General features: G+C 32.9%; 1 protein-coding gene across 1 annotated transcript; it reads right to left on the reverse strand.

Annotated features, from left to right (window-relative positions):
• Window positions 1-1,135: 1,135 nt before the first annotated feature.
• On the reverse strand, window positions 1,136-24,928 carry LOC147070720 (uncharacterized). The gene is made up of 5 exons (XM_085948815.1): window positions 24,624-24,928; window positions 20,537-20,697; window positions 13,168-13,243; window positions 3,744-3,953; window positions 1,136-2,410 (listed from the first exon to the last, which is right to left on the reverse strand). Exons 1-5 carry the CDS (start codon window positions 24,903-24,905, stop codon window positions 2,306-2,308), a joined length of 834 nt encoding a protein of 277 aa, XP_085804941.1. The 5' UTR covers window positions 24,906-24,928; the 3' UTR covers window positions 1,136-2,305.
• Window positions 24,929-25,148: the final 220 nt, after the last annotated feature.

Below are 25,148 nucleotides of genomic sequence, written 5' to 3' on the forward strand. Positions count from 1 at the left end.
AAATAAGTTTAGATTTTGTTAGTTTTATGGTGTTTTCTACAATCATTACAATACATCAATCCTAAGGCGTGACATCATATTAGGACCCCTAATCCTTAATAACTTCTATTGCCGTCTAGTCAAGATTAAAGTATAATGATTTTTGAGTGGTAAGTAGAAACATCGTTAGAACCAAGACCTGAACAAAAACAAACAATAAGTGCGAGTGAAAAAGCATTCAGCACGCTTATATTCTCCACAATATGCGTTAGAGTAAGATAGAATTTCTACGGCTGAATTAAATATATTTTGTACATGTCGCCGGTAAATATTGGTTTGAATGACTCCATTCATTCAAAAACTGCGAGCATTTATTACTGAAATTTATTGTTTTTGTGTTAAATATAAAGTTAGTGGTAATTATTTTTAGTTAATTTAGTAGTTTAAATTTGTTAGCCGCACTGAGAAGCAACATGATGGTACAGCGTTTCATAGTTGAGTTAATAATAATAAAATTGAGGTTATACTGTGCGTTATACGCAAGAAACACGGCTGAACAATACACTCTTTATATTATTACTCTGAGGTTAGAACTGATTTAGCAAAAACTGGCATTATCGTGATAATGATCTTTTTCTGAAGAAGGGCTCGATTGTGTTGTTTTTTATTTTGACCTTTGAAAATTTGACCAAATTATGTTAAAAGAATAATATTTATTAACATCTGCCATTTTTTAATGTTACATATTTATTATTAATAATTATTATAGGTACTGACTTCAATAAATACAAATCAAATTATCAAGATTAACAGAAACTATGTTTAAGCAAAGCGACCAAAAGAAACTATTTTGTGCTTTTTTCCATTATTTATGCAACAAAATGCAATAATTGTTGTGCACACGGTTCCTTGTAAAAATAACAATCATAAATGTTTTAATACAAATAATTTGGCAGCCATTTTGTAAAAAGTGACCAAATACAAAATGGAGAAAGCAGTTAATGGAGTTAATATCTTAAAATGTACATAATCACATTTTTAGCTGAACACCTCTAAATACCAATAATGTTAAAGAAAGATAAATGCTGCCCCATCTGTGAGAGACAAAATCCAATGAATATATTTTTAATGTTGACCACTAAAACATAATTTTTTTCCATCGAGTTTCACTGCTGTATTAATAAAAGAAATTGAAAGCGATAAATCATTTAATTCACTGGAATATTTTAGGAATGAATATGAGAAAGGAACCGATAAGATTATTTTTTTTCAACAAGTCCATTAAAATTTACAAGACAATCGGTATGGACTGTTACGAACTGATTACATAGTGAATACTCGATCATATCAATTTGTATTTATATTAAATATTAAAATAAATATCGTCATTCGGCAGGCAACGCTGAATCTACTGGTGTCGAATAAATTGATAACGAGAGAGAAAATAGATATTTTATTAAGCGAAAATGCTTCTGAACTGCGTAACTATTACGGCTAATGTTCCAGCATATGCTCACCACATTACGGCAGTCTCTTACGTAACAGCTGTGTTGTAAAAGTGGTATGCACGCAATCCTAAAATAGAAAAAACTAAACCATGGCGACAGTTTTTCTCTTGTGAGATAAAATTTGGTGTAGATGGCACATTATATTAGAACAAATGTCATGGAGTACTCATCTTGTATTATTTGTCAATGCAAATGTTGAATGTTTTAGATACAGTGAATGATATAGAAATAATATGACACAATTATACTAAATTGGCGTTTTCGCTGTAGTTTGAAGCAATAAATATATTTTTACCGGTCTACTTCGGATAACGCGGTCAGTGAGACAGTCCAAAATATTACGAGACAAGCGTTTTTGTAAATAAAATCTATATACAAATCGACTTTGCATCTAAATGATATGTTAACAAAAATTTCGCACAGGATCCCATCCCATAAAATAGAAACGAGAGAGTTATATCTAGATAGAAGTAAATGAAGAAACCTCTAGATAAATACAACGGAAATCCCTGTTCTCACCAAGCAATAGTTATAGTAACTGACTGATATACAGCTATCATATTTACAATGTTATAAGTAGTTTTTGTTGCTAGCCCGATGAAAAATTGATTGAAGAGGTGATACGAAAGTCTTTTTCTCTGACGGCATAACTCCACTGTGTACAGACGCTTATGCAGAATAAAAAAAAACTATTCGCAATCCCGCCAAATGACGATACTTAAAATTACAGCCGATCATTTAATAAGTCAACACCAACACCAAACTTAACAGCCCATTACCAATTTAGCGTGCACCATAATGTCACATTCTAGCAGTCGTTATATACTATCGTAGCTATTTGGATTGGGATTCTGCACGGGCGTGCCGGACGTCGAGGGCTGCGGCGGCGGCTTGAAGCCGTTCTGGACGAATATGAGGCCATCCTGGTAAAAAATAAAGATAAATTATCATATCGATAACCGAGAGATGTAGTTTCGATTCCTGCAGCTTACTTTTTTCAAAAAGATTTTTTCTATTGGTTATAATATCGTCTCTGTTCTGGCAGAACACACTAACTGGAGAATACTAGTTTTGAGTAATTTGACTTTGAAGTTGTTAAAATGTTTGAAATGGTCTATCATGTGAGTTTATTAAGTAATCGTAAAAAGGATGACTTTAAAATAAAGACTGTTTATTTATTAAGAAGGTTTCCAGACGGTAAAGTTTGAAATAAGGAACATTTTGGTATAACTAACTCAATATGTCATTTTTCGAATTAGTGTCTTCTGCCAGAACAGTGACGATATATTTTCTCAGAAGTGTTTTCAAAATTATGTATGTTCAATAATTAGAATGTTACATTCCTAAATCTTGTGAATTATTCGTTGAATAAAAGGAATAGTTAATTAAAATGAGATTTTGTACAAAATTTTCAAATGCCATTATAGAACAGGGTATTTTGAGTTTTCTCCCTATAGTACTAAGTTATCGATATGTTTATTACTCCAAAGTGCGGCACCACCTATGTTCATACCAACATTAATAACAATTACAGCCCCAATAATTTCATAGTATTTAAATGTGACTAGATAAACATTAAATAACCACGTAGTATCGAGTCTTTACCGGTGTTATATCAGTTTTTATGACCCTGGTATCACTTTTCAGCATCTTATTTGTCTTTCAACATTCTTTTTCAAAACTTAAATTTTTGGACCATTTCTTTCGGCAACTTTTATTCATTCCAAATATGTCGACTATTATATCGTCTCTGTTCTGGCAGAACACACTAACTGGAGAATACTAGTTTTGAGTAATTTGACTTTGAAGTTGTTAAAATGTTTGAAATGGTCTATCATGTGAGTTTATTAAGTAATCGTAAAAAGGTTGATTTCAAAATAAAGACTGTTTATTTATTAAGAAGGTTTCCAGACGGTAAAGTTTGAAATAAGGAACATTTTGGTATAACTAACTCAATATGTCATTTTTTCGAATTATGTAGTGTCTTCTGCCAGAACAGTGACAATATTCTGTCCTCATCTGCGATTTCTTATCAACACTTGACAACACTGATCCTTTGGCACTAAAGTTAAGGGACCTCGTCCAGGATAAGAAAGCAATTTCCTGTAGATTCACAGTAGGTTATACATAGTTCTAATAATGATGTGGTACCTATATGTATGAGAAACTGATTGATTACCGAATCAAGAATATTAATTTTTTTGGGTCACTTTAAATATAGGGTTTAGATGAATGAAATACATAATGCACACGTACCTTGATGAGATCGGGGAGATCTTTCCAGAAGTTGATATTGGGAATAATTTCAACCCCCCGAGCCCCCATGAGGAAGTACTTAACGCAGCAGCCTAGGATGAGGTAAACCAACGCCAAAACAAAGAAGATGATGAGCAGGGTGGTGCCGAAGGAGTGTGTGGTGTATGCGGTTCCCGCCAGGCACGCCAATGGAGAGTAGAAACGGAGAATCTGCAAAACGATCAATGTATCTAACATAAACAGTACAAATTTAAATAAAATTCAAAATTTTTAAGACAGATTGTTGTATATTTTTGATAATGAATACACCAGTTTTCTCCATATTTCCATGCAGACTTACTACACTGATACGCCTCTATGCCTGATTACCTCGCTTAAAATTACATCAAATGATATTCACTTGTATTAATATAATTAAAAGATAAAAAGACCTTTTTATATACGTTTTTAAATTTGCTGTTGAATCATATAAACTTGACAATTCCATGTATTAATAAATACTTTTTTTGTACTTGATAGAAATACTGAATAAATATAGAATACTGAAATATCATTTTGACATTTTATATTGATTTCCATAGTAATGCACGTATATATTAGTAATTTAGTTGCTAGGACCACCTTAGCAACCAATAATAGTGTTTTACTTTTTACGAAGTTTTTCCAAAATAACTTTCCATACAAAACAGAATTACCTGAAAATGAATTCAATTCTGCTTAAAGATGGCTATTAAAGTATTAAAAGAATGCATTCAGATTCTAAAATTTTCAAGTGTCTAGCTAACCGGGAAGTTAGTTAAAAATCTTCAATCGTCCAATAAAAATCTTGGACAAACAAGAAAAAGTTTGTACTGGACAAACAAGAATACGAGCTAATAAAAACATGTTAATAAATCTAGTAATACATAAATAACTGGATAATATATGTAAAAAATATTTTTAGAATATATTACACCATTGTAACGCTAGAGATGGAGTGTAGAGTTATAACGCGTATACTCTGCCCACCACGAATTCAATATATCGCGATGTGATTTCGCAAGTAGTTATCACCTTGGTTACTCAGCAACTTGAATCAGTGCCGCGGTAATCTATCATGGGAAGATTCACCGACTGTTCAAGAGAGTAAATTATTGGTTGCGTGACTTGCCTTCTGGTAACATTCTCTTGCGCTTTTGCATTCTAACAAATTATTTACGGCTTTTTCAAATGTGAATGGGTACTAGAGAATACAAAATATCAAAAAATGTAACTATTTGCTTCAAATTATAAAATGACAATGGATTTGCAGATGACAGGTGATTTACTACGGTGATTTATCTCTACATATTTCTCATCCCAAGATGATGACAGTCAGAAGGGATATTTGTGGGTTGTATTTTCAAAGTGAACTTATTCCACTTCAACAAATTTTTGGCAAACGTCAAAAAACTGTTTACGGTGTTGATGTTATAAATATTTATTTAGTATTGGAAAAAGTTACTTTTGTAACTAACACCGATTATGAAGTTGATTTTTCTACTAGATTGAATGTTATTAGGTTCTTCTATACAAGAAATACTTGTTCAAAATTGTATCCTTTAAATTCTGGCATTCATAACTCATTTTCGTTAAGTAGTGAAATAAGTTCACTTCGAAAATACACCCCTCATTTGAGTCATTGAAAACTGAAGTGGTGTAAGTCACTTTTTGCACATTTTGAGTTTATAGCATAAATCGAAAGAATGAGCATCGTTCTGTCTTGTACAAAAGTGGTGTAAGTGTAGTTCAATTATTTCTCCATAGATCGCAGTAACAGTTTAAAGTGGCCAACCGAACAGCTACAGCGTTTTACGGAGTAGTGGTGTATGTCACTTGTTGGTGATATCGCTGTCAGATGCGTCGTATTTCACCATCCTTTTTTTAACTCTCTGAAGACATCGATCCCCTTGAACACGCTGAAGAAGTTGACGAGTGATTAGTTTTAAGCCTAAATACCTCATTTCTTTATCAAATATTTTAATAATTATGTTTATTCGGTTTTTTATTCTTAATAAATTTATAAAAACTTTTTAGTCAAATTTATTCAATGCTCATTTTCTGATGATAGGTGCCAATGTTGAAGTTAGGTTTAGATACATACAAAAAGGGTGTAAGTCATTGAAATAAAATATTTTAGAAAAAACGTTGAAAGCAGAAGTGGTGTAATTCATTTTGACAGTAAATAAATGTTACATTTTCCAATATATTCAGGTAAAAATAGTCAATATTAGTTAAAGATGCTTTTAATGAGTAGATTGTGCAAAGGGCATCAAAGTTTATCTATTACACCAAGCTTTACAGAGTTTCTACTAAAACCCCAATTTCTGGAAATCGACATTTTTTGACTTACACCACTTCAGCTTTCAACAGCTCATTTGTAGAATTAGAAACAGTTGGTATGAAAATCAAAGATATCTTCCTTTAACCTATTAACATTTGACATTACAAGAAAAAAAAACATTATCGATTTAAAAATGAATGAAAAACAACCTAAATTACACAATTCTGGGCGAAACAAAATGTATGGAAAAATAAGTAGGTAAATTTTAAACATATTCACAATGTAATCAATTACATTTTCGATAGGTATACTACCCACAGTGGCCGCGCGGCTTAAGCGTTGGCCTCTTGCGTCATGGATCCCAGGTTCGAATCCTGAGTCTGGCAAGCACACATATTGTTTTTCAATTTGTGTATGAATCAGAGTATGGACTTGATAGGTTGAGCAAGTGGCTGACATCCATTTCTCGTAAAAAAAAATCTGTTAAGGGGGGATATGCTCAGCGTAGGTCAAAATGGAGCTTTTCTTCTATTTTCAGAGCATGATCCTGGACATACTTTAAACGTTGTAGATAATCTATTCATATAATTTTGAAGCCTTATTATCCTTTATATTTATTTTAAACTTTTGATGACTGCATAAAGTATTTTTATTACATAAAATAGTATTCTTTTAAACCTCTCGCTCTAATGTTTTAGAATATAGTCATATTTCAGTACATAACTGTGCAGTGGTGTTAAGATTTTTTACGTTTATTAATTTTTAAATGCATTTATAAAACCATCAGTATAATTTGTATCGACATTATTATAGTGAAATATTTATGATAAAAAATTATATTGATAATCTCTGTGATCCCAAATTTGACAAGAATTAGGCATTTTATTATTCAAAAAATGGACAAAATTAACACATTTGAAGATAATTCTAAAGATACTCATTATAAGCTATGTCTTTGACCATTCTAGTGTGATAAACATCCTACGAATAATGATTGCTTTATAATAATTATTGATCTAAGAATAAGGTAGTGTTTTTTTGAAATACGCCTTTTCTTTTGGCATTCTCCAGTGGTTAAGCTACAACATACGGCCGTAGCCATATATTGACAAACTATGATTGAAGTAGGGAGTAAAATGATGTTAACGCGCGTGTTTGAACATATACTGTTTAAAAAAAAAAAAAAAACGGTTAGGTAAAAAATGTAACCAAAATAGAATAACGTCATAACATTCGTCCTGTGAGATGTGTCTGTGCAGAGTGTGAGAAATTTGATGGATTCGCGTATGTGTAGCCTTATTACACAAAACAAAATATGTACGTTCTACGAAGCGTGCGGAGGTTGTAGACCAAAGGGATCGTTGGTTACAACTAAGGAATTCAATCCTGAGCCAAAATTTTGATTTTGATTTGGGATTACAATTTGACGATCCTGGTATCAAGGGACTGGTACCGAGATTGGCGTTTTTTTCGATAGTTATTTTTTTTTTTATATATACAAATAGCATTGATAAAATCGGTCAAAAATGTCTAGTATAATTTATACTATTTAAGAAGTTTAACGTTAATATTGTGTACGTTCAATCTTGGAAATGCATGGTTTAATGGAGTAAATAATATTACAGATAATAATGTAAAAGTAAAACAGTTTTTTTTATTTATTTAAGAAAAGATAACATTTATAAAATTCGGCGTAGAAACAAGAGCCTGCCTACACGTCCGTGGCACTGGCGGTTAGACGCTGTTCGTGTGCCAGAACGTCAGTGGCATCTAGCTAGTTAAATAAACGAATTTATTATTTTTCTGATGTTCTTACGATTGCGTATGAAAACAAAAAATGGTTATTTATTATCCGTGAGTATCCGGCGATTCCCCTTGAGACATGTTTAGATACATACACTTCACTAACATAATTTTGTACACATACAAATTGATTGTGATTGATAAAAAAATCAATCCTGAAAGTTTCAGGATTATGTTTACAAATCCCGGGATTCGAATCGGGTATCGAAAATTGTCCAGGATCCCGGGATTGGATTCCCAAGTCACAACACATCTATGTGAATTAAACTATCTTTTATTTAATGAATAATACACTAGATTTATGAATGTAGCATTCGATATTGAATACAGGCGGCGAAAGGTGGAGGTAGGCTGATAGGAGATCCGACATGAGCAGTAGCGCACCCAGGGGGGGGGCCAGGGGGCCTTGGCCCCCCCCAAAATATGAAAATCATCAGAATGATTTTACATATTGAAATCAAAAGCCAATAAACTATACCTTGGGCTTAGACAAACAACACTGCAAAAAATGTTTTGTAATTCTCCAGCACCCTTTTTAGTAATATTTCTTAGATTTTAATTTCTAATACAAAAATTTCGAAACACTAATATCAGGTTTTTTTAGAAACCCGTTCCCTAATGAAATTCTCGGTGTCCACCCGAATTCCGGAGTGGTATAGGTCATGGCTGGGGAGGGTTGACAGGTCTAGCCTGGGGGCCCGGGCTGTGGGGGGCCCGGCGTGTCGGGTTGACCAGATAAGTGAGATAAACACATCATAAATTAGCTTTAATAGTAAAAAAAGTCGCCTGCGGCGCTATTATACTTCATGACTATGAACATTTTAATTTACATAAATATCCAATATATTTTCTGATTATTATGTGTCGACAGCTCCATTATTAAAGTAGATGACGTACTGAAAATCGCCAATAATTCACTGTATAAGTACCCTCAATTTGAACTAAAACACAATTTGAAAAACGTTAATGTAGTGTTTCACACTGCCTTTAATCTAAGCGGTGCATAGGGGGCCCGTCAAATACCCTAGCCCAGTGGTCGGCAAACTCATTAGTCAATAGAGCCAAATATCAACAGTACAACGATTGAGATTTCTTTTGAGAGCCAAATTTCTTAAATTTAAATTATATACGTAGGTAGTTTAGTTAAAGTCCTAATTAAATTATAGGTAGGTACACTGAATAAAACTGAATATCATACGTAATAATGACCTTATTTATTAATAAAAATTAAATTGTAAGTAAGGTATCCATACAATTGAATCATGACAATGACTGACAATTTCAATGTGAATAATGGCCTTGCATCTCCTTGTAAAGTTTGGGTAAGTCAGGTTCGTATGTTGTTGATTTAATTTTAAGCACGATTCCAGGTTCTCATCAATAAATCGATTTCTCAATTTACTCTTGATTTCCTCTCTTGGAAATCTTTTTACTAACCACAAAACTTGCAATATTAACATTGTTGAAAGATTTTATTAAGTACCTAATTAAATACAGAACTTTATTTTTCTTGACTCTTCTCCTCAGCTGCTTTCTTCCTTGCATCATCGACAGAATATTTAGCGCAAAATTACTAGTTTTTAGTTGTAGTATCTCTCTAAATTTGAATGCGTCAATTTTTCCCTACACATAAATACAGGTCGGGAAGCCATTTAAGTTTTGAATAAACGCGAAGTCTCGGTCTACTCAACATTACATTTATGGTTATCCTCTTCCATTTTCTTTGACAGAGAGCATCTGTGGCAGAGCCGCACTCAAAGGGCCAAAGAGTCGCAGTTTGCCGACCACTGCCTTAGCCTGAGGGCCCGTTTCAGGATGTGGGGGCCATGGTGTAGGTACACCGAGTGCAATAGACAAAAGACCGATAAACGAGATATTAGGCTGTGTTGTATTGAGTAGGTTGTGTATAATTTAAAGGCAATAATACTTTTTTGTCCATTTTCAATTAATATGTTGGAACCTAAATATTAAAATAGCAAAAATCTGCAACATTCTGCGAAAAGAACGACTACACCCACTACGGTGGTGGTGTAAATCAAAAGAACATTTTTTTCGGTGGAATTCGGAATAAATATTGTATTGTTGTTTTAATTTAATAAAACGTAATTTTTTTTTAGTACTTATTCTACTTTTATTAAATAGATTAGGACCGGTTTCGTCCGCCTCAGAGGGACATTTTCAACTAGTTGAAAATGTCCCTATGTATATCGCCATGTATTGTGAAAATATGTAAAAATATTTATATGAAGAAGAAAAAGAGCCTATGGGACTAATTTACATTCTACTTCTTGGGCCCCCCCCAATAATAATTCCTGGGTGCGCCACTGGACATGAGTGTACACCAAACTTTGTCAGTCATATTTTCGATGGCTCAGTTCCATAGTACCACAACTAGGAATTAGAAATTTTGAGTAATGGCTGATCAAAGTTTTGAATCACATAAACTGACTTGTAGAAAAGTTCAAAAACATCGGCCCTACGAGGACAACTAGTAATTTTTGCGAGTTGTAATTTTGTGGAACTGAAGAGGAGCGATATACGAACATAATGGCTAACAAAATTATCGTATTTGATATTTTTTTGACTTATCGTACTATGGAACTGAGCCATTTGTTTTCGTTGAACTAAGAATACATCATAATAGATAGAAGAACATTTTTTATCAAATTAATACCTATTATGGATTGGTCTAGGCAGGGTTTAATTGATTTTTAAAAAGGAACGTATGCCATCTGCAATTTGTATTATTAATTCAATGAAAACAAATAAATATGACCGACGTTTAGTGTGTACTTTTTATGTCAGATCTCCATAGCCTACCTTCACCCGTCGTTAATGCTGTAATTCGGATGCAGGTACGAGTCCTGATACCTAATCAATATTCTTCAAAAATTATTTTTTCTAATAGGTATGTTTTTTGGGTGTTCTGAATAACATTTACTATGTGATTTTCTTCGTAAACTTAGTAAATCCAAAACCTTTTTTTTTTGTCTTGTTTACTTTTAGAATCAGTGTTTGTTTTTACATGTACAAAAAACTGTACGCTTACTTAAGACTTACCTCGAATGAATAAAAACTGTTCATAAATATTAAACGACGCTTCTCTACCGTGGATTTATATGATCTCTACCAGGGGCGGCTCTACCATAAGGGTTCGTAGGAACCATCCCCACATTATTATGATGGTAAAAATACATGTGTGATATTTTTATCATTGTCATAATATACCTACTTAATTACATGATTAAATGAACAATTTAATTTATTATATCCACCTAAACCTGTCGTAATTTTATACGGATATTTATTATTATTATACAAAAAAATAAAGTAATGATTGTAAGTTATGTAATAACATAATGATGAAATGATGATTACGCAGTATTAAAATAATTAATTAAACTGAATACACCCTATTTCAAGGTGACACCTATGTACAAATTAAGAAAGCTATGGCGTCTATTCTTCACTGACCGTGGTCACTCAGTCCCATCCTGTCGCCGCGGTACAAATCTCGTTCTACAAAGGATGTGAATGCATAAGCGTTAGTATACACACACTGGGCAGTGAATAAAAGGTGAGTAAAAGCGCTCGCTGTATGTCATTGTTCAAAACTGATAATGGTAAATCTATAATAATTAATATTATTAAGTTAATATTTTTAAGCACGCTTTATAGATGTGATTAAGCAATGACTCAGATAATAATAATATTTATACTGAAAAATTACTCGTTCCTCATTAACCCATTGTAACCAAACACGAAAATTTCTCATGTTTGAACATGTACTTCGTAATGTTTTTTTTTCCACTATATTAGGGCATTTATTGAAGATTTCTGGATTTAAATGTGTTAAGAGATAAGTTTGCTACAGGGTGAATATATTAGAGAGCAGGGATTCTTAGCAACCAGTATAAAATATGAGATTTTAAAAACATCATACAAAAAAATAGTACATACAGCATTTTTTGTATTTTTTTTAATTTTCTGTTTGTGACATCTGTTGATTGAATCTTTAGTTCAATATTTCGTAAAACAGTTCCCTGCACAGAATAAAATTATGTATTCATGTTTCCCTGATAGAAAACAGTTTAAAACTAATAATATCAAGTTTATTAACCTTTTTTGTATTGGGGTTAAGAATGAACATCTGTTGAAATATTTTCAAACCTTGTAAGTGATTTTAGATACAGTTAGATACAGGATAATTCAGGGAATAGTTTTATTACAAATTATCATTTGTATTTTGAAGTTCGGAACAAAAAATCGTAACTTTTTAAATTTTGGAATAAATTCGCGAAATTTCACTTATTGCTAGAAATTGTCAATACTTTTCAGATATTTTATGGGTTATCGTTATCATATGAAAATAGATTACCCTATATAATATAAGCAGTTTTTTAAATCTTTAGGACGTAATTGGTTTTTTATTTAGCACTAAACTTAAAATGCTGAAGAAAAATAAATGAAAGTTTTTATTTATTGAACTTTGAACCTCCCTATCTCGCTTTAAATATTTATTTTTCTTTTCTGTCTTTTAAATCATATTAGAACATCCCTATTTTATTTATTTCGAAAAACTCAAATGATTCAAACACAAACTATATGAGTTATTAATATTTGATTGATGGAAGCCAATTTTGTATTCTATGTATAAAAATAATTACAAGATAAAAAGAACTTTTTATATACGTTTTTAAATTTTCTGTTGAATCATATAAACTTGACTTGACTAGATTAGACGATCAAAAAAATTTGTACTTGATAGAAATAATACTGAAATGTCATATTGATTTCCCAATACTGGTGTCGAAATAACTTTTCATACAAAACAGAATTAACTGAAAATGAATTCAATTCTACTTAAAGATGGCTAAAAGTATTAAAAAAATGCATTGGCATCGTGTTCTGATATATCCTAAAGGTTTCAAATGTCTAGCTAGTCGGGAAGTTAGTTAAAAATCGATTGCAAGATTTGTACCGGACAAAGAACCACCGGACAAATAAGAATACGAGCTAAGAAAAACGTTGTAATAAACAAGGTCACCAATGGGTTGATACATTATGTATAATATGAGAAAGTAAGTAGGCATGTATATTTAATAATTAATGGCTAAACCCCACCACCTAGAAAGCCGTCGAGCCGCCATTGACCTCTCCTATTTTTAAAAAGAGTGACCAGATTGTTTTTTACCAAGAATACTTAAATGTTTGCTGTTTAAATTTTAGCTTTAGTTATAAATTGGATCATTCTGAGGATAGCCCAAAACAGCTGTCACCATATTATGTAACTCAAAAACTCCAAATGATGATAATTACCGTTGAGTCGGGATCCGGTGATGGAATAGTGAGGATAGGCTCCCCAGAGAAGCAGATCAATTCGATTGTGGTTTTTCTAGAAAAATAAACACAGTTTTAGATAGACATGCATATTGGTATCTTCATCACATAATGACACCTATTTTTAATTTACGGAATATTAAAATTGAAACATAAAAATTGAATTGGATATTGTGTGTATTTGAATCACAGAATACCTTATTAAGGTGTACAATATTTTTATAACATAAAGGTATGAGGCCGATGCACATTAAACATTTAAATTTTTATGTATAAAATAACCCAAGACATTGAAAATAACTTATTCTATTATAGAACACTGTTTCCCAAACTTTTTCTTGCGATGGAACACTTCGGAAATCCTGATATTTTATTGGAACTCCTTGTTTATTTTTTAGGGTATGTAAATAATACATAATCAATAAATATAAAAAAAATTATTTAGTAGTTATTTTTAAAACACATAAAAATGTTAATGACTTCGGTGATTTTGAGTCCTTGAATTGCATATCTCCTCAATATTCGAATCTCAATAAACCAGGCACAATATTATTAGAAAGTTGAATTCTTATATCTGAAGTGGCGTCGAGCCTGTTCCTGGACTTTGACTCGTTGCGGCAAAATAAGAAAATCCTGCTTCGCATAAATATGTCGTAGTAAACGGAAGTAAAACAATAATAGCTTGTTTTGACATACGGGGTAGGTACTCTTCGCGGAACACCTATTCACGTTCAGAGGTCCATCAGTGTTCCAGATGGGAATCTAAATATATGAAACTGAAGCAAAAAAAAAGGACATCAGCGCATCTATTCTAGTAGCGCGGCTATCGAGGGTAGTTTATCATATTTATGTATTGAGGAAGTTAATTGTTGCAATAAGTTAACAATTATAATCAATGTTCCCTCTAAGGTGTGCGCGTGTGCGCGCGCACACCTATCAAAATATGTCCGCACACTTATTTATTTATTTATTTATTTAAGAATACAAAACATTGTGGACATAACAAATCTAAATTCAAGACGTACACAACATGAGATTTACATTATAAGTCAAACATTACCCTCACAAGAGAGAAGAGAATATAGAAAAAGAAATATATATATAATCAATAATAATAACAAAAAAAAATAATAATCAAAACATACTTAAGTACAATTTAATACAGAAAAATATAATTTTTGAGAACGAAAAATATACAATTTTATACAGAAAAATACAGTTTCAAAAATAAAATGCAAAGTACATCATTGAAAATGTCTATGTCTTTAGGGAGCGCATTTACTAGTCTTGCACCCCTCGCTAATGGTGCCTGATAGGCTTGACACGAGGAAACGGTTCCAATCCAGAATAAATCATGACTGCGACCACGTAGGTAATTGACAGGCGCATGGAAATTCAAATTCATTAGGACACCAGTATTGGAAACCATCCCTCGCGATAACAGGCAAAAGTGTTTCAACAGCAGAAGAGACCGACGAGATTCAAGAGAGTGAAAAGTAAGCATGCCTTGTAGAAAGGCAGTCGGAAAATAATCATCTGACGAATTATCGAAAGGAAAATAGTTAAATGTTTTAAAATAAAGACATCGAAGAAATTCCTTCTGGACGCGTTCTAAAATAAGCTTATAGGAAACCTCATAAGGACACCAGATAATCGACCCATATTCAAGAATGCTACGCACTAATGAGACGTAGAGTGTACGTAATACATTAGGATTCTTGAATGGTTTGGATTGTCGCATGATGAATCCTAGAAGCTTACTCGCACGTAGAGCCGTAGAAGTTATATGCGAGTGAAAGGATAATGAAGAATCAAAAATTATCCCAAGATCTTTCGCCTCAGATTGACGTTTTAAAGAATTCTTTGACATAATATAATTGTATTTAATCGGAGTTCTTGACCTAGAAAAAGTAATACAAAAGCATTTGTCAGTATTAAATTCCAATTTATTCTTTTTTGACCAACTTTCAATTGAACAGAGATTTCTCTGTAACATGCAACAGTCCAACTCATTGCGAATCGGTGCATATAATTTCAAATCATCCGCAAAAAGTAAAAATTCTACTCCATCCATGGCTTTAACTATATCATTGACAAATATGAGAAACATAATTGGTCCAAGATTTGATCCTTGGGGAACACCTGAAAGAGTTTGAAAGACTTCAGATGCACACCCAGCGTACTCGACATATTGACAACGATGCGAAAAATAAGATTTGAAAAAATTTACAAAATTAATAGATCCGCCTACTGCACTCAGTTTAGTTAAAAGAATATCATGATCAACTCGATCGAAAGCCTTTGACATATCCGTATAAATTGCATCAACTTCACAATGATTGTCTAGTGAACGAGATATGTATTCAGTGTACTCCATGAGGTTGGTAACTGTTGATCGAGTAGATCGAAAACCATGTTGAGCGTCAGTCAGCTGACCATCCACATGTATATATATATATTTATGTAAAATGGACTCAAATAGTTTGACCGGTGCAGAGAGAACAGCCACTGGTGGGAAGTTAGTTATTTCAGATACCGAGCCATTTTTATACACCGGTCGTCGACGAGTTAAGCTCCAACATTCAGGGAAGGTAGATTTACTTAAAAATAGATTGAAAATATACAACAAAGGATCGCTTAAAAGTTTTTTGCATCCTTTTAATAGCCATGGAGGAATGCCATCTGGACCTACTGAGGATTTCGGATATAGTCTAGAGAAAGCATATTTCATATCTGACTCATCCAGAGGACCAATATTTAGTATGGGCCAAGAAGACGAAAAGTATTCAGGTTGAGATTGAAGTTTTGGTGGAATCGTGGAATAAACTGACCTAAAATATTCAGCAAAACCGTCAGCGATGGATTTATAGCCATTCAATACACTACCCCTAAAAGACATAGACGATAGCTGTGCAGAAGAGTTACGTAAGCTCCTAACATACGTCCAAAAAGTTTTCGGGTCTGAGGTTAAATTCAAGGAAATTTTCTCAATGTACGCTTTGTGAGCAGCGTCAATGGCGCGATGAACTCTTCTGCGCATATCGGAGAAAGCACCATAATCATTCAGGCACTTCGAGCGCTTCCATCGTTTATGACAGATGGCTTTCAAGTCAATGGATTTAATAATGCTATGAATGAACCATTTAGGGTAGCTGCGCGTAGTACCAGAAGACTTCTAAACGGGAAAAGACTTGGAAAATACACTTTAAATATTTACATAGAAAACATCAATTGCACTATTAATATCATCGGTACTATATAACAGTGGCGAAGGGTGGAGGTAAGCTGTTAAGATTCGCTATAAATAGTGCACACTTAACTTTGTTAGTCATATGTATTTGTTTTTATTGAACTAAGACTACAATTTACAGATGGTATTAGTTAGTTTTTAAAAATCAATTAAACCCTGCCTAAACGAAACCATAATAGATTTGGTCTAATTTGGGCAATGCGACAAAATTGTGTACAATTTTTCATTCATAGTTATTTGTTTTCGTTGGATTAAAACTACATATTACACATATTTTTGCTTCATTTTTTTGATTCATTAAGCCCTGCGTAAACCAAACTATAATAAATAAAAAATATTATTCTATCTATAAAATACTCAAAGTTATGTATGATTTAATTGCATAATTTTAGATATTTTATAGATAGACATGTATTTTTTGACTAATATCTATTATGGCTTGGTTTCTCAGGGTTTAATTGAATTTTAAAATCTAACCTACACTATCTGTTAATTGTAGTCTTATTTCAATGATAACAAATATGTATGTCTGAAAAAGTTTAATGTGCACTATTTATGGCGGATCTTAACAGCCTACCTCCACCCTTCGCCACTGCTATATAAAGCATTCCAATCAATACTCTGCATTTCATAATACATACCCCGCACAGTCCTCACACAAAATATTGTAAAAGAAAGCAACAATTCAAGTGAACAATACGATTGCTTGCACAGTTACATAATATGTATATTATAGGACAATTATTATACTTATTAATTAGGTATAGAAAACTTATCCCCTAAATATGTCAAAAAGGAGTGGATGTGATATTTCAAATGCGATCATTAAGAAGAAATCCTGCGATAAATTTAAATTGGAATGAATCAAAACAGAAATGCCATCTTCAATGCATTCGCAAAAAGTAAGAATTGGTGATATATTTGTTTATTCGGAAACAGATGATTGTCAAATGCATAATATGCTTAGCAGCAATTATGAAAGAAGAATAATTCACATCTGCAAAGAAGTGGATTGAATGGAGGTTGTATCTTTTAAAAAGGCATTTAAGTCAATAAGGACACCGGGATGCTGTGACGAAAATCAAAAATTTGAAAAGAGGTGGACTTTTCAAAATATAAGCTATAAAAATAAATGATTCTATACTTTCTGTACAAGATATTCATAATCATATTGTATCTAAATACACTGATACTCGCGAAAGCTGGCGGAGTAAAAATTAAGCGTTCGAATTTGTCGAATGCATTAATGCAGTAAAAGATTTTTTTGACGTATTACGGCATTCTGCAAGTTTAGTATTTAATATATTTTATCAACGAATTCTATCGATTTTTTTCTTTATTCCCTATTTTTTTTATTTACTTCAAAAATTAATTATCGTTTGTGTTATTATTATTATATAAAATCACTGAAATTAATAACTACATTAAAATATAAGTTTTAATGAAAAATTGTATGTGTGTTTATGGGGGGGGGGGGGTGTAAATTTACCGCACCGGGTACGCACGCCACTGCTCAGGTGCGTTGATGATCCACACACACAATAGAAAAATTAGAGGGAACGTTGATTATAATACCTCAATACATATGATAAACTTCCCTCGATAGCCGCCGATAGCAGCCCTGTGTACAGAATAGATGCGCTGGTCTACCAATTAAGTTAGCTACAAGTGATTTCACATTGCAGGTTCATTTGAAGAGCATTTCACACTATACTATAATCTAATCAGATACACCCAATTACCTGATTACATACACGAGTCTATGTACAGCGATTGCCAAATTAACAATTGAAAATAGTGTATAATTAATCCTTTCAACGCGGACGGCACACCTGTTGTGCCTTCATTAATTGGCCATTCGATATAATTAGCATGTTATTTAAACGTGGTTATTAAATAGTAATTAAATGCTCCGCGGTCAACAAGTTAAATTTGCCTAAATTTTGACGTATAAGAGACATTTGAATATAAAATTTAGCTATAAATACCTCCATCGTCAATTTTATGTTGGCAGATAAAAACAATACATCAGTGGCGAAGGGTGGAGTTGGGCTGTCAGGATCTGACATAAATAGGGCACACTAAACTTTGTCAGTCATACATATTTGTTTTCTGTGAACTAAGACTACAAATTGCAGGAGTTAGTAAGTTTTTAAAATTTAATTAAGCCCTGCGTAAACCCAGCACAATAGATAATAGTTAAAAAATATTGGTACTATTAAAAATATCAAAAATTATGCCATTAAATCATAATATCTATTATATCATAGATATTTTATAGATAGAAGAAATAAGTATGACTGACAAGTGTACACTATTTTTGTCGGATCACCACAGCCTACTTCTACTATGATGATTCGGTTTAGAAAGGGTTTAAGGGGGGACATGCTCGTCGAAGGTCAAAATTGAGTTTTTATTGTATTTTCAAACCATGATCCTGGACACTCCTTAAACGTTGTAGATAATCTATTTATATAATTTTGAAGCCTTATTATTCTTTATAGTTATTTTAAACATTTGATGACTGCATGAAGTATTTTTGTTACATAAAATAGTATTCTTTTAAACCTCTCGCTCTAATGTTTTAGAATATAGTCATATTTCGGTACAGAACTGTGCAGCGGTGTTAAGATTTTTTACATTTATTAATTTTTAAACGCATTTATAAAATCATTAGTATAATTTATTACGAGATAATTTTTGTAAAATATTCACGATAAAAAATTATATTGATAATCTCTGTGATCCCAAATTTGACAAGAATTAGGCATTTTATTATTCAAAAAATCGGCAAGATTAACACATTTGAAGATGATTCTAAAGATATTTATTATAAGCTATGTCCTTGACCATTCAAGTGTGATAAAAATCTTATGAATAATGATTGCTTTATAATAATTATTGACCTAAGAAGAAGGTGGTGTTTTTTTGAAATACGCCATTTCTTTTGTCATTCCCTAGTGGTTAAACTACAACATACGGCCGTAGCCATAGAATGACAAACTATAATTAAAGTAGGAAGTAAAATTATGTTAACGCGCGTGTTTGAACATGTACCTAACCGAATTTTTTTTTATTTTTTTTTAAACGGTACATGTTCAAACACGCGCGTCAATATCATTTTACTCCCTACTTCAATTAAAGTTTGTCAATTTATGGTTACGGCCGTATGTTGTAGCTTAACCACTAGGGAATGACAAAAGAAATGGCGTATTTCAAAAAAACACTACCTTATTCTTAGGTCAATAATTATTATAAAGCAATCATTATTCATAAGATGTTTATCACACTTAAATGGTCAAAGACATAGCTTATAATAAATATCTTTAGAATCATCTTGATATGTGTTAATCTTGCCGATTTTTTGAATAATAAAATGCCTAATTCTTGTCAAATTTGGGATCACACAATATAATTTTTTATCGTGAATATTTTACAAAAATTATCTCGTAATAAATTATGCTAATGGTTTTATAAATGCGTTTAAAAATTAATAAATGTAAAAAATCTTAACACCACTGCACAGTTATGTACCGAAATATGACTATATTCTAAAACATTAGAGCGAGAGGTTTAAAAGAATACTATTTTATGTAACAAAAATACTTCATGCAGTTATCAAATGTTTAAAATAAGTATAAAGGATAATAAGGCTTCAAAATTATATAAATAGATCATCTACAACGTTTAAGGAGTGTCCAGAATCATGGTTTGAATATACAATAAAAACTCAATTTTGACCTTCGACGAGCATGTCCCCCCTTAATTGAATTTTAAAAACCAACCAGCACCATCTGCAATATTAATAGTTCAACGGAAACAAATAAATATGACTGACAAAGTTTAATGTGCAGTATTTATGTCGGATCTAAACAGCCTACCGCAGTCCTTCGCCACTGCAGTATATTGAACATTATTTTTTTAGTTAAAGCGTCACATAAAACACGGAGAAGTGCTTTCTCACTTCCACTTATATGTTCTAATCGGAATGATATGTTTTTCTTGCTCAAACTGATTCGCCAATTTTGGTGTCATAAATTGGATGTCTAACTTATGGTTCCGCATTACGCTATGTGAATTAAAATAAAGTTTACTCACATATCGCCCTGCTTTGCATATTTTATAAACGTTTTTCCATCGTTACTGGAAAATTCTGCCTCCTCAAGAGCCCCTAGTTTCTGCAATCCACTATCCACGGCTATATACTTAGATGTATCATTCCCCGTCAGTTCCTGCATTAGCACATCACGCTTGCAAACCTGCAAAAAATAATCATATAACAGGAATAATCATAATACAGATTTCGCTATCCCGCACATTATCTCAGTGTTAAACTAGATAATATGTCGTGTCAAAACGGCGGTCCCAAGGCCGGGATGGCCTACTAAAGTCGGTCATATGACTGGCGACGGATGGAGTTTAAGAATACGGGCGCTTAAAATTGCGTATGACGCCATTTTTATAGTCTATGCTGCAAGCGTATGGTACAAGCATATCCGAAAAAGTGTAATAATCAGTGAATCTCTTGTAAGTGAGTAACGCAGTGAACTGTTGTCAATCATAAAGGCCTACCGTACAACATCAATGGACGCGCTCTCTGTCTTGGCTGGGGTCCTACCGCTTGATCTCCATAATATACTAATATACAGGTACGCAGCGCGACTACGGTGCTCTTCAAAGGCGAGGAGGCGGACGTCGGTGACTTTTATCTTACGCCGCCTCCTCGCCTTGATGGTGAAAAACTATTTATGAGGAAGTAGACTATCCGTCTAATGACACTGGAAGCAGCATTAAACACGTGGCAGAAAAAATGGGGTACCTTCACCAAAGGCAGGTACACATAATATATGTTATTTCCAAATATCAAATGGCGAATGGAGATAACCACTTTGACCCCGGATTACACCAGTCAATTCTTGACGACATGGTGGCTTCACTGGCACGCTTGATCTTGTTACCAGTTCAACATATCCATGTGGCGAAGAAATACAGAATGCAAACCCTGGGAATATCCGAAAATGTGAACGGAGAGGGAAGAGCTGCTTAACTCGTTGGACGCGGACGACACGGCTGCCGTGTCCCCGTTAAACGGCCATTAGATGCTATTAGCATGTTATTTAAATGTGGTAATTAAAAATTAATCGAAAGGTACGCAGTGATTGTGTTAAGTAGGTTCAACAACTCTTCGATCCGTACGACCTGGTAACCACAAAAGCCAATTTTGTTGCATTTGGAAATTTTGCGGTGTCATACTGCCAACATGAAGATCTCTTCACTTAGATCACATACATATCCATATTTCGAAAGGTTACGTGCAACGGTCGCTAGACACCTATGTGCGCGATCTTCATAAGCAACATCGGTGCAATGTTCCTAGAAGGTTTGATTTATGGCTGTGCGGCAGACGACTCGAGTTTAGACGTGAGAGCCGGCCTTTTGGTTTGGAAATAGAGTTTTTGTTATTTCTACAATGGTAGACATTTACCCATCTTCAGAATACGAAAAGATAACATTGAAAACATACTCATAAGACACGATCTATCAATAGGAACATAGCATAAAATGTTGGTCTATGGTAAAATATCATTATTATATTGTAATCATCCATTAGGTTTAAAGATGGGTAGAGCATGCGTTTTATAACTTTTTTACACTCTTTACTATACTGATACGCCGCTTTGCCTGATTACCTAGCATAAAATTAGAGCAAATGATATTTATTTGTATAAATATATGGAGTAATAAATAAATAGGCAGATAGTATGTAAAAAAATATATTTTTAGAATATATTACATCATTTTCATCCTAAAGCCAGAGAGTGCGATGTTATGAAGCATAATTATAATATACCAGCTGAGCCAGCTGGCTCTCGCCAGTCTGTCTCGCTAGGTTTTGCAGACAGCTTGGCGTCCTAATGACATGATGTTGGATTTAATAAAATTGTGAAGTATGCAGAAACGTCGCCATTTGACATGTCGCTGATTTGTCACTTTTACAATTTGCAAGTCGTTACTGTCGATATAAATTTGGCGTCATATGCATAGTCTATTCTGGATTTTGGCCTTCAGGATGTCATCTGATACCATCTCAGGCTGCTAGACCTAGCAGAATAGCTGACAATTTGATTGCGATTCAATATAATGTAAATATTAATCTCGCGCGTATCCCTTTGAGGTAATAGAAGACGGTTAAACATATAAAAATAAATTTAAACAATTAAATTATTTTGTTTCATTATCTAAAAAAATGCTTGCAGCCATAGAATAATATTTAAAAAATTAAAATTTGAATTAAAATTTTAGCGATAATATAATGCCTCCCGCTGCGGGACGTTCATATCGAAACAAATGTTTATAAAAGAAGAAACACATAGATCTGAGAGGAAGTAAATAGGTTGGAAAGGACTTTGTCTAGCAGTATATTGATCCAATCTGATTACCTATGATAATGGAATTATAAATAGGTAGATTATGTATATTATATAGCAATTATTCATAGGACCAAAAAGAGTGGAATCAGCTTAGAGAGGCCTTCATCCAGCAGTGGATTGATCTGGTCTAATGATGATAACGATGAAATGAATATATTATAATTAATATAATTATAATATATAATTATTAACGTTGTGTAATAATTACCTATAGTGAATGTCATTTTTAATAATTTACCTCCCTAAAAATAATTATGTTTACGTTGTCTTTGAATATAAAAGTTCGAATAAAAGTATTTTAGTCTATGGTTGTTATTGTGAATTATTGTGACAGCTGATAAAATAAATGACAGATCTGATGAATGTCGAAAAATGCAATTAATATGATTCTGCTATTCAAAGCAATTATCATGTCAACATTATCCACCTTTTGAAGGAGATTGTCAGTTTGGATTGGAAATTCGGATTGATTCTATCAAGTTTTTTTAAGCCCACGATGACCGAGTGGGTAACACGTCGGCTTATAATGTCGTGGGGCCAGGTTTGAATCCTGGACCTGACAAATACACATCGTCGTTCGGCATGCAATACCGCGTTAGCGACAAAAACAAAATTGTGCAAGAGAAAGAAAAATGCGTGACACATTCGCGGTATTGCCTTGCAAATCACATACGCGGTGTTACAAAATGTCTTTGAAGAAATCAAAATATATTTTGAATCGAATGGCGTCAACACATACATTTGGGTAAAATGGTCGCTAACGCGGTATTGCATAAGTTTATTCATGGAAAAGCTCATCTGATCCACTATTTGAGCCTATTGATTTCCTACAACTTGGCTATGAGTTACGAGAAAATAATTTGTATCCAAGACAAATGACGAATGAACCTCTACCAAATTATTTAGTTAAACCATGTAAATGTAATTCTAGCTGCCGTATATTATCATGTAGTTAAAGAAATCGGCTTTGACATGTATATCATTGTGCAAATGTGTAAGTAGTGTTTGTAAAAACTGTGATCATGATACTTAAAGCAGTTCGAACACTTGACTGTTTTTGGACTTGTTTCTTTTTTTTTAATAAATGTGTACTTAGTGTGGTTGGTGGTTATCGTTATTTCATTTATTCACCTACCTATATGTGCAACCTACACTGTTTCTGGATTAACCATAATACTATAGCTAATGAAATATGCATATATATGGTAAAGGAACCAGTCTCGGTGATTCTATACAAAAATGCTACTAAATAAAATAATTGAAGCCAAGGAGGATCCAAAGAATCGATAATTTTGAACACATTGCACTACCTGCTATTTTTATTTTTTAACCGGCCGACTTTTTGACGATTTGACGATTTTGACGATTTTTTGACGGTACAATTATTGCATTTTCAATCAATCCCTGATTCGGTCTTGGTTTTATTGAAGAACTCAAAACAATTTTTGGTGGGTTATAAGAAAAAAAATTAAAACCTCAATAAAAAAAAATTTACCACTAATATCGCCTGGCAACATCGACATTATATATCTTTGTGACCCCTAAAACATATTCCAATTGTCAGAATGCGTTCCGCACATTATGTATACGAAAAGTCTATGGGATCCTGCACTATATGTTAAAAATAAATTATAATGAATACTGCAAATCATGCGATAAAAATTGTATACTTACCTACCTACCTCTACATGCTTCATTGGACAATAAACTAAGAAAAATACAACAATAATTAATACAATGTGTTAATGTCTTACCGTACTCTTTAAGCATTGATTATTTTTGTCTGCTAGATCAATATTTTTGCATGGGTTAAAATAGTAGTAGAGCATTCGCCATCCTGTCGTAGGTTGCTGGATAGTCGACGTGATGTAAAACGTATCTCTAGGACTCGTAAGATCGATATATGTCCCATTTTCAAATTCACAGCGGCAAAGGTTTTTTTTTACACAATTTTGACAACTGACCGAAAGTATAATATTCGCTAAAAATAATATTTGAAGCAAAAATGACACCGTTTTGACATTTACACCCGCCATTGCTCACAATAAACCACTAAACCAGTATTGCCATTATAATTTATCTAAACAATACATTCAATAAAATTATTCACAAGTCCATGAAAAATTATTATTATCCTCTTGTTTACAAAAAATGTGCCATTAGAGCAATGTACCTAGTAGAATTAATAGCACCAAGGTACCTATATTATATTGAAATTTCTTTGTTTGCCAGTATGTTTAATCAAAGAGGGACAAAATCATTTACTAAAAAGGCGCTTG

Source organism: Rhyacophila brunnea, unplaced genomic scaffold (assembly GCF_057557595.1).
Source record: "Rhyacophila brunnea isolate RB1 unplaced genomic scaffold, BYU_Rbru_1.0 scaffold_21, whole genome shotgun sequence".
NCBI classification, from domain to species: Eukaryota; Metazoa; Arthropoda; class Insecta; order Trichoptera; family Rhyacophilidae; genus Rhyacophila; species Rhyacophila brunnea.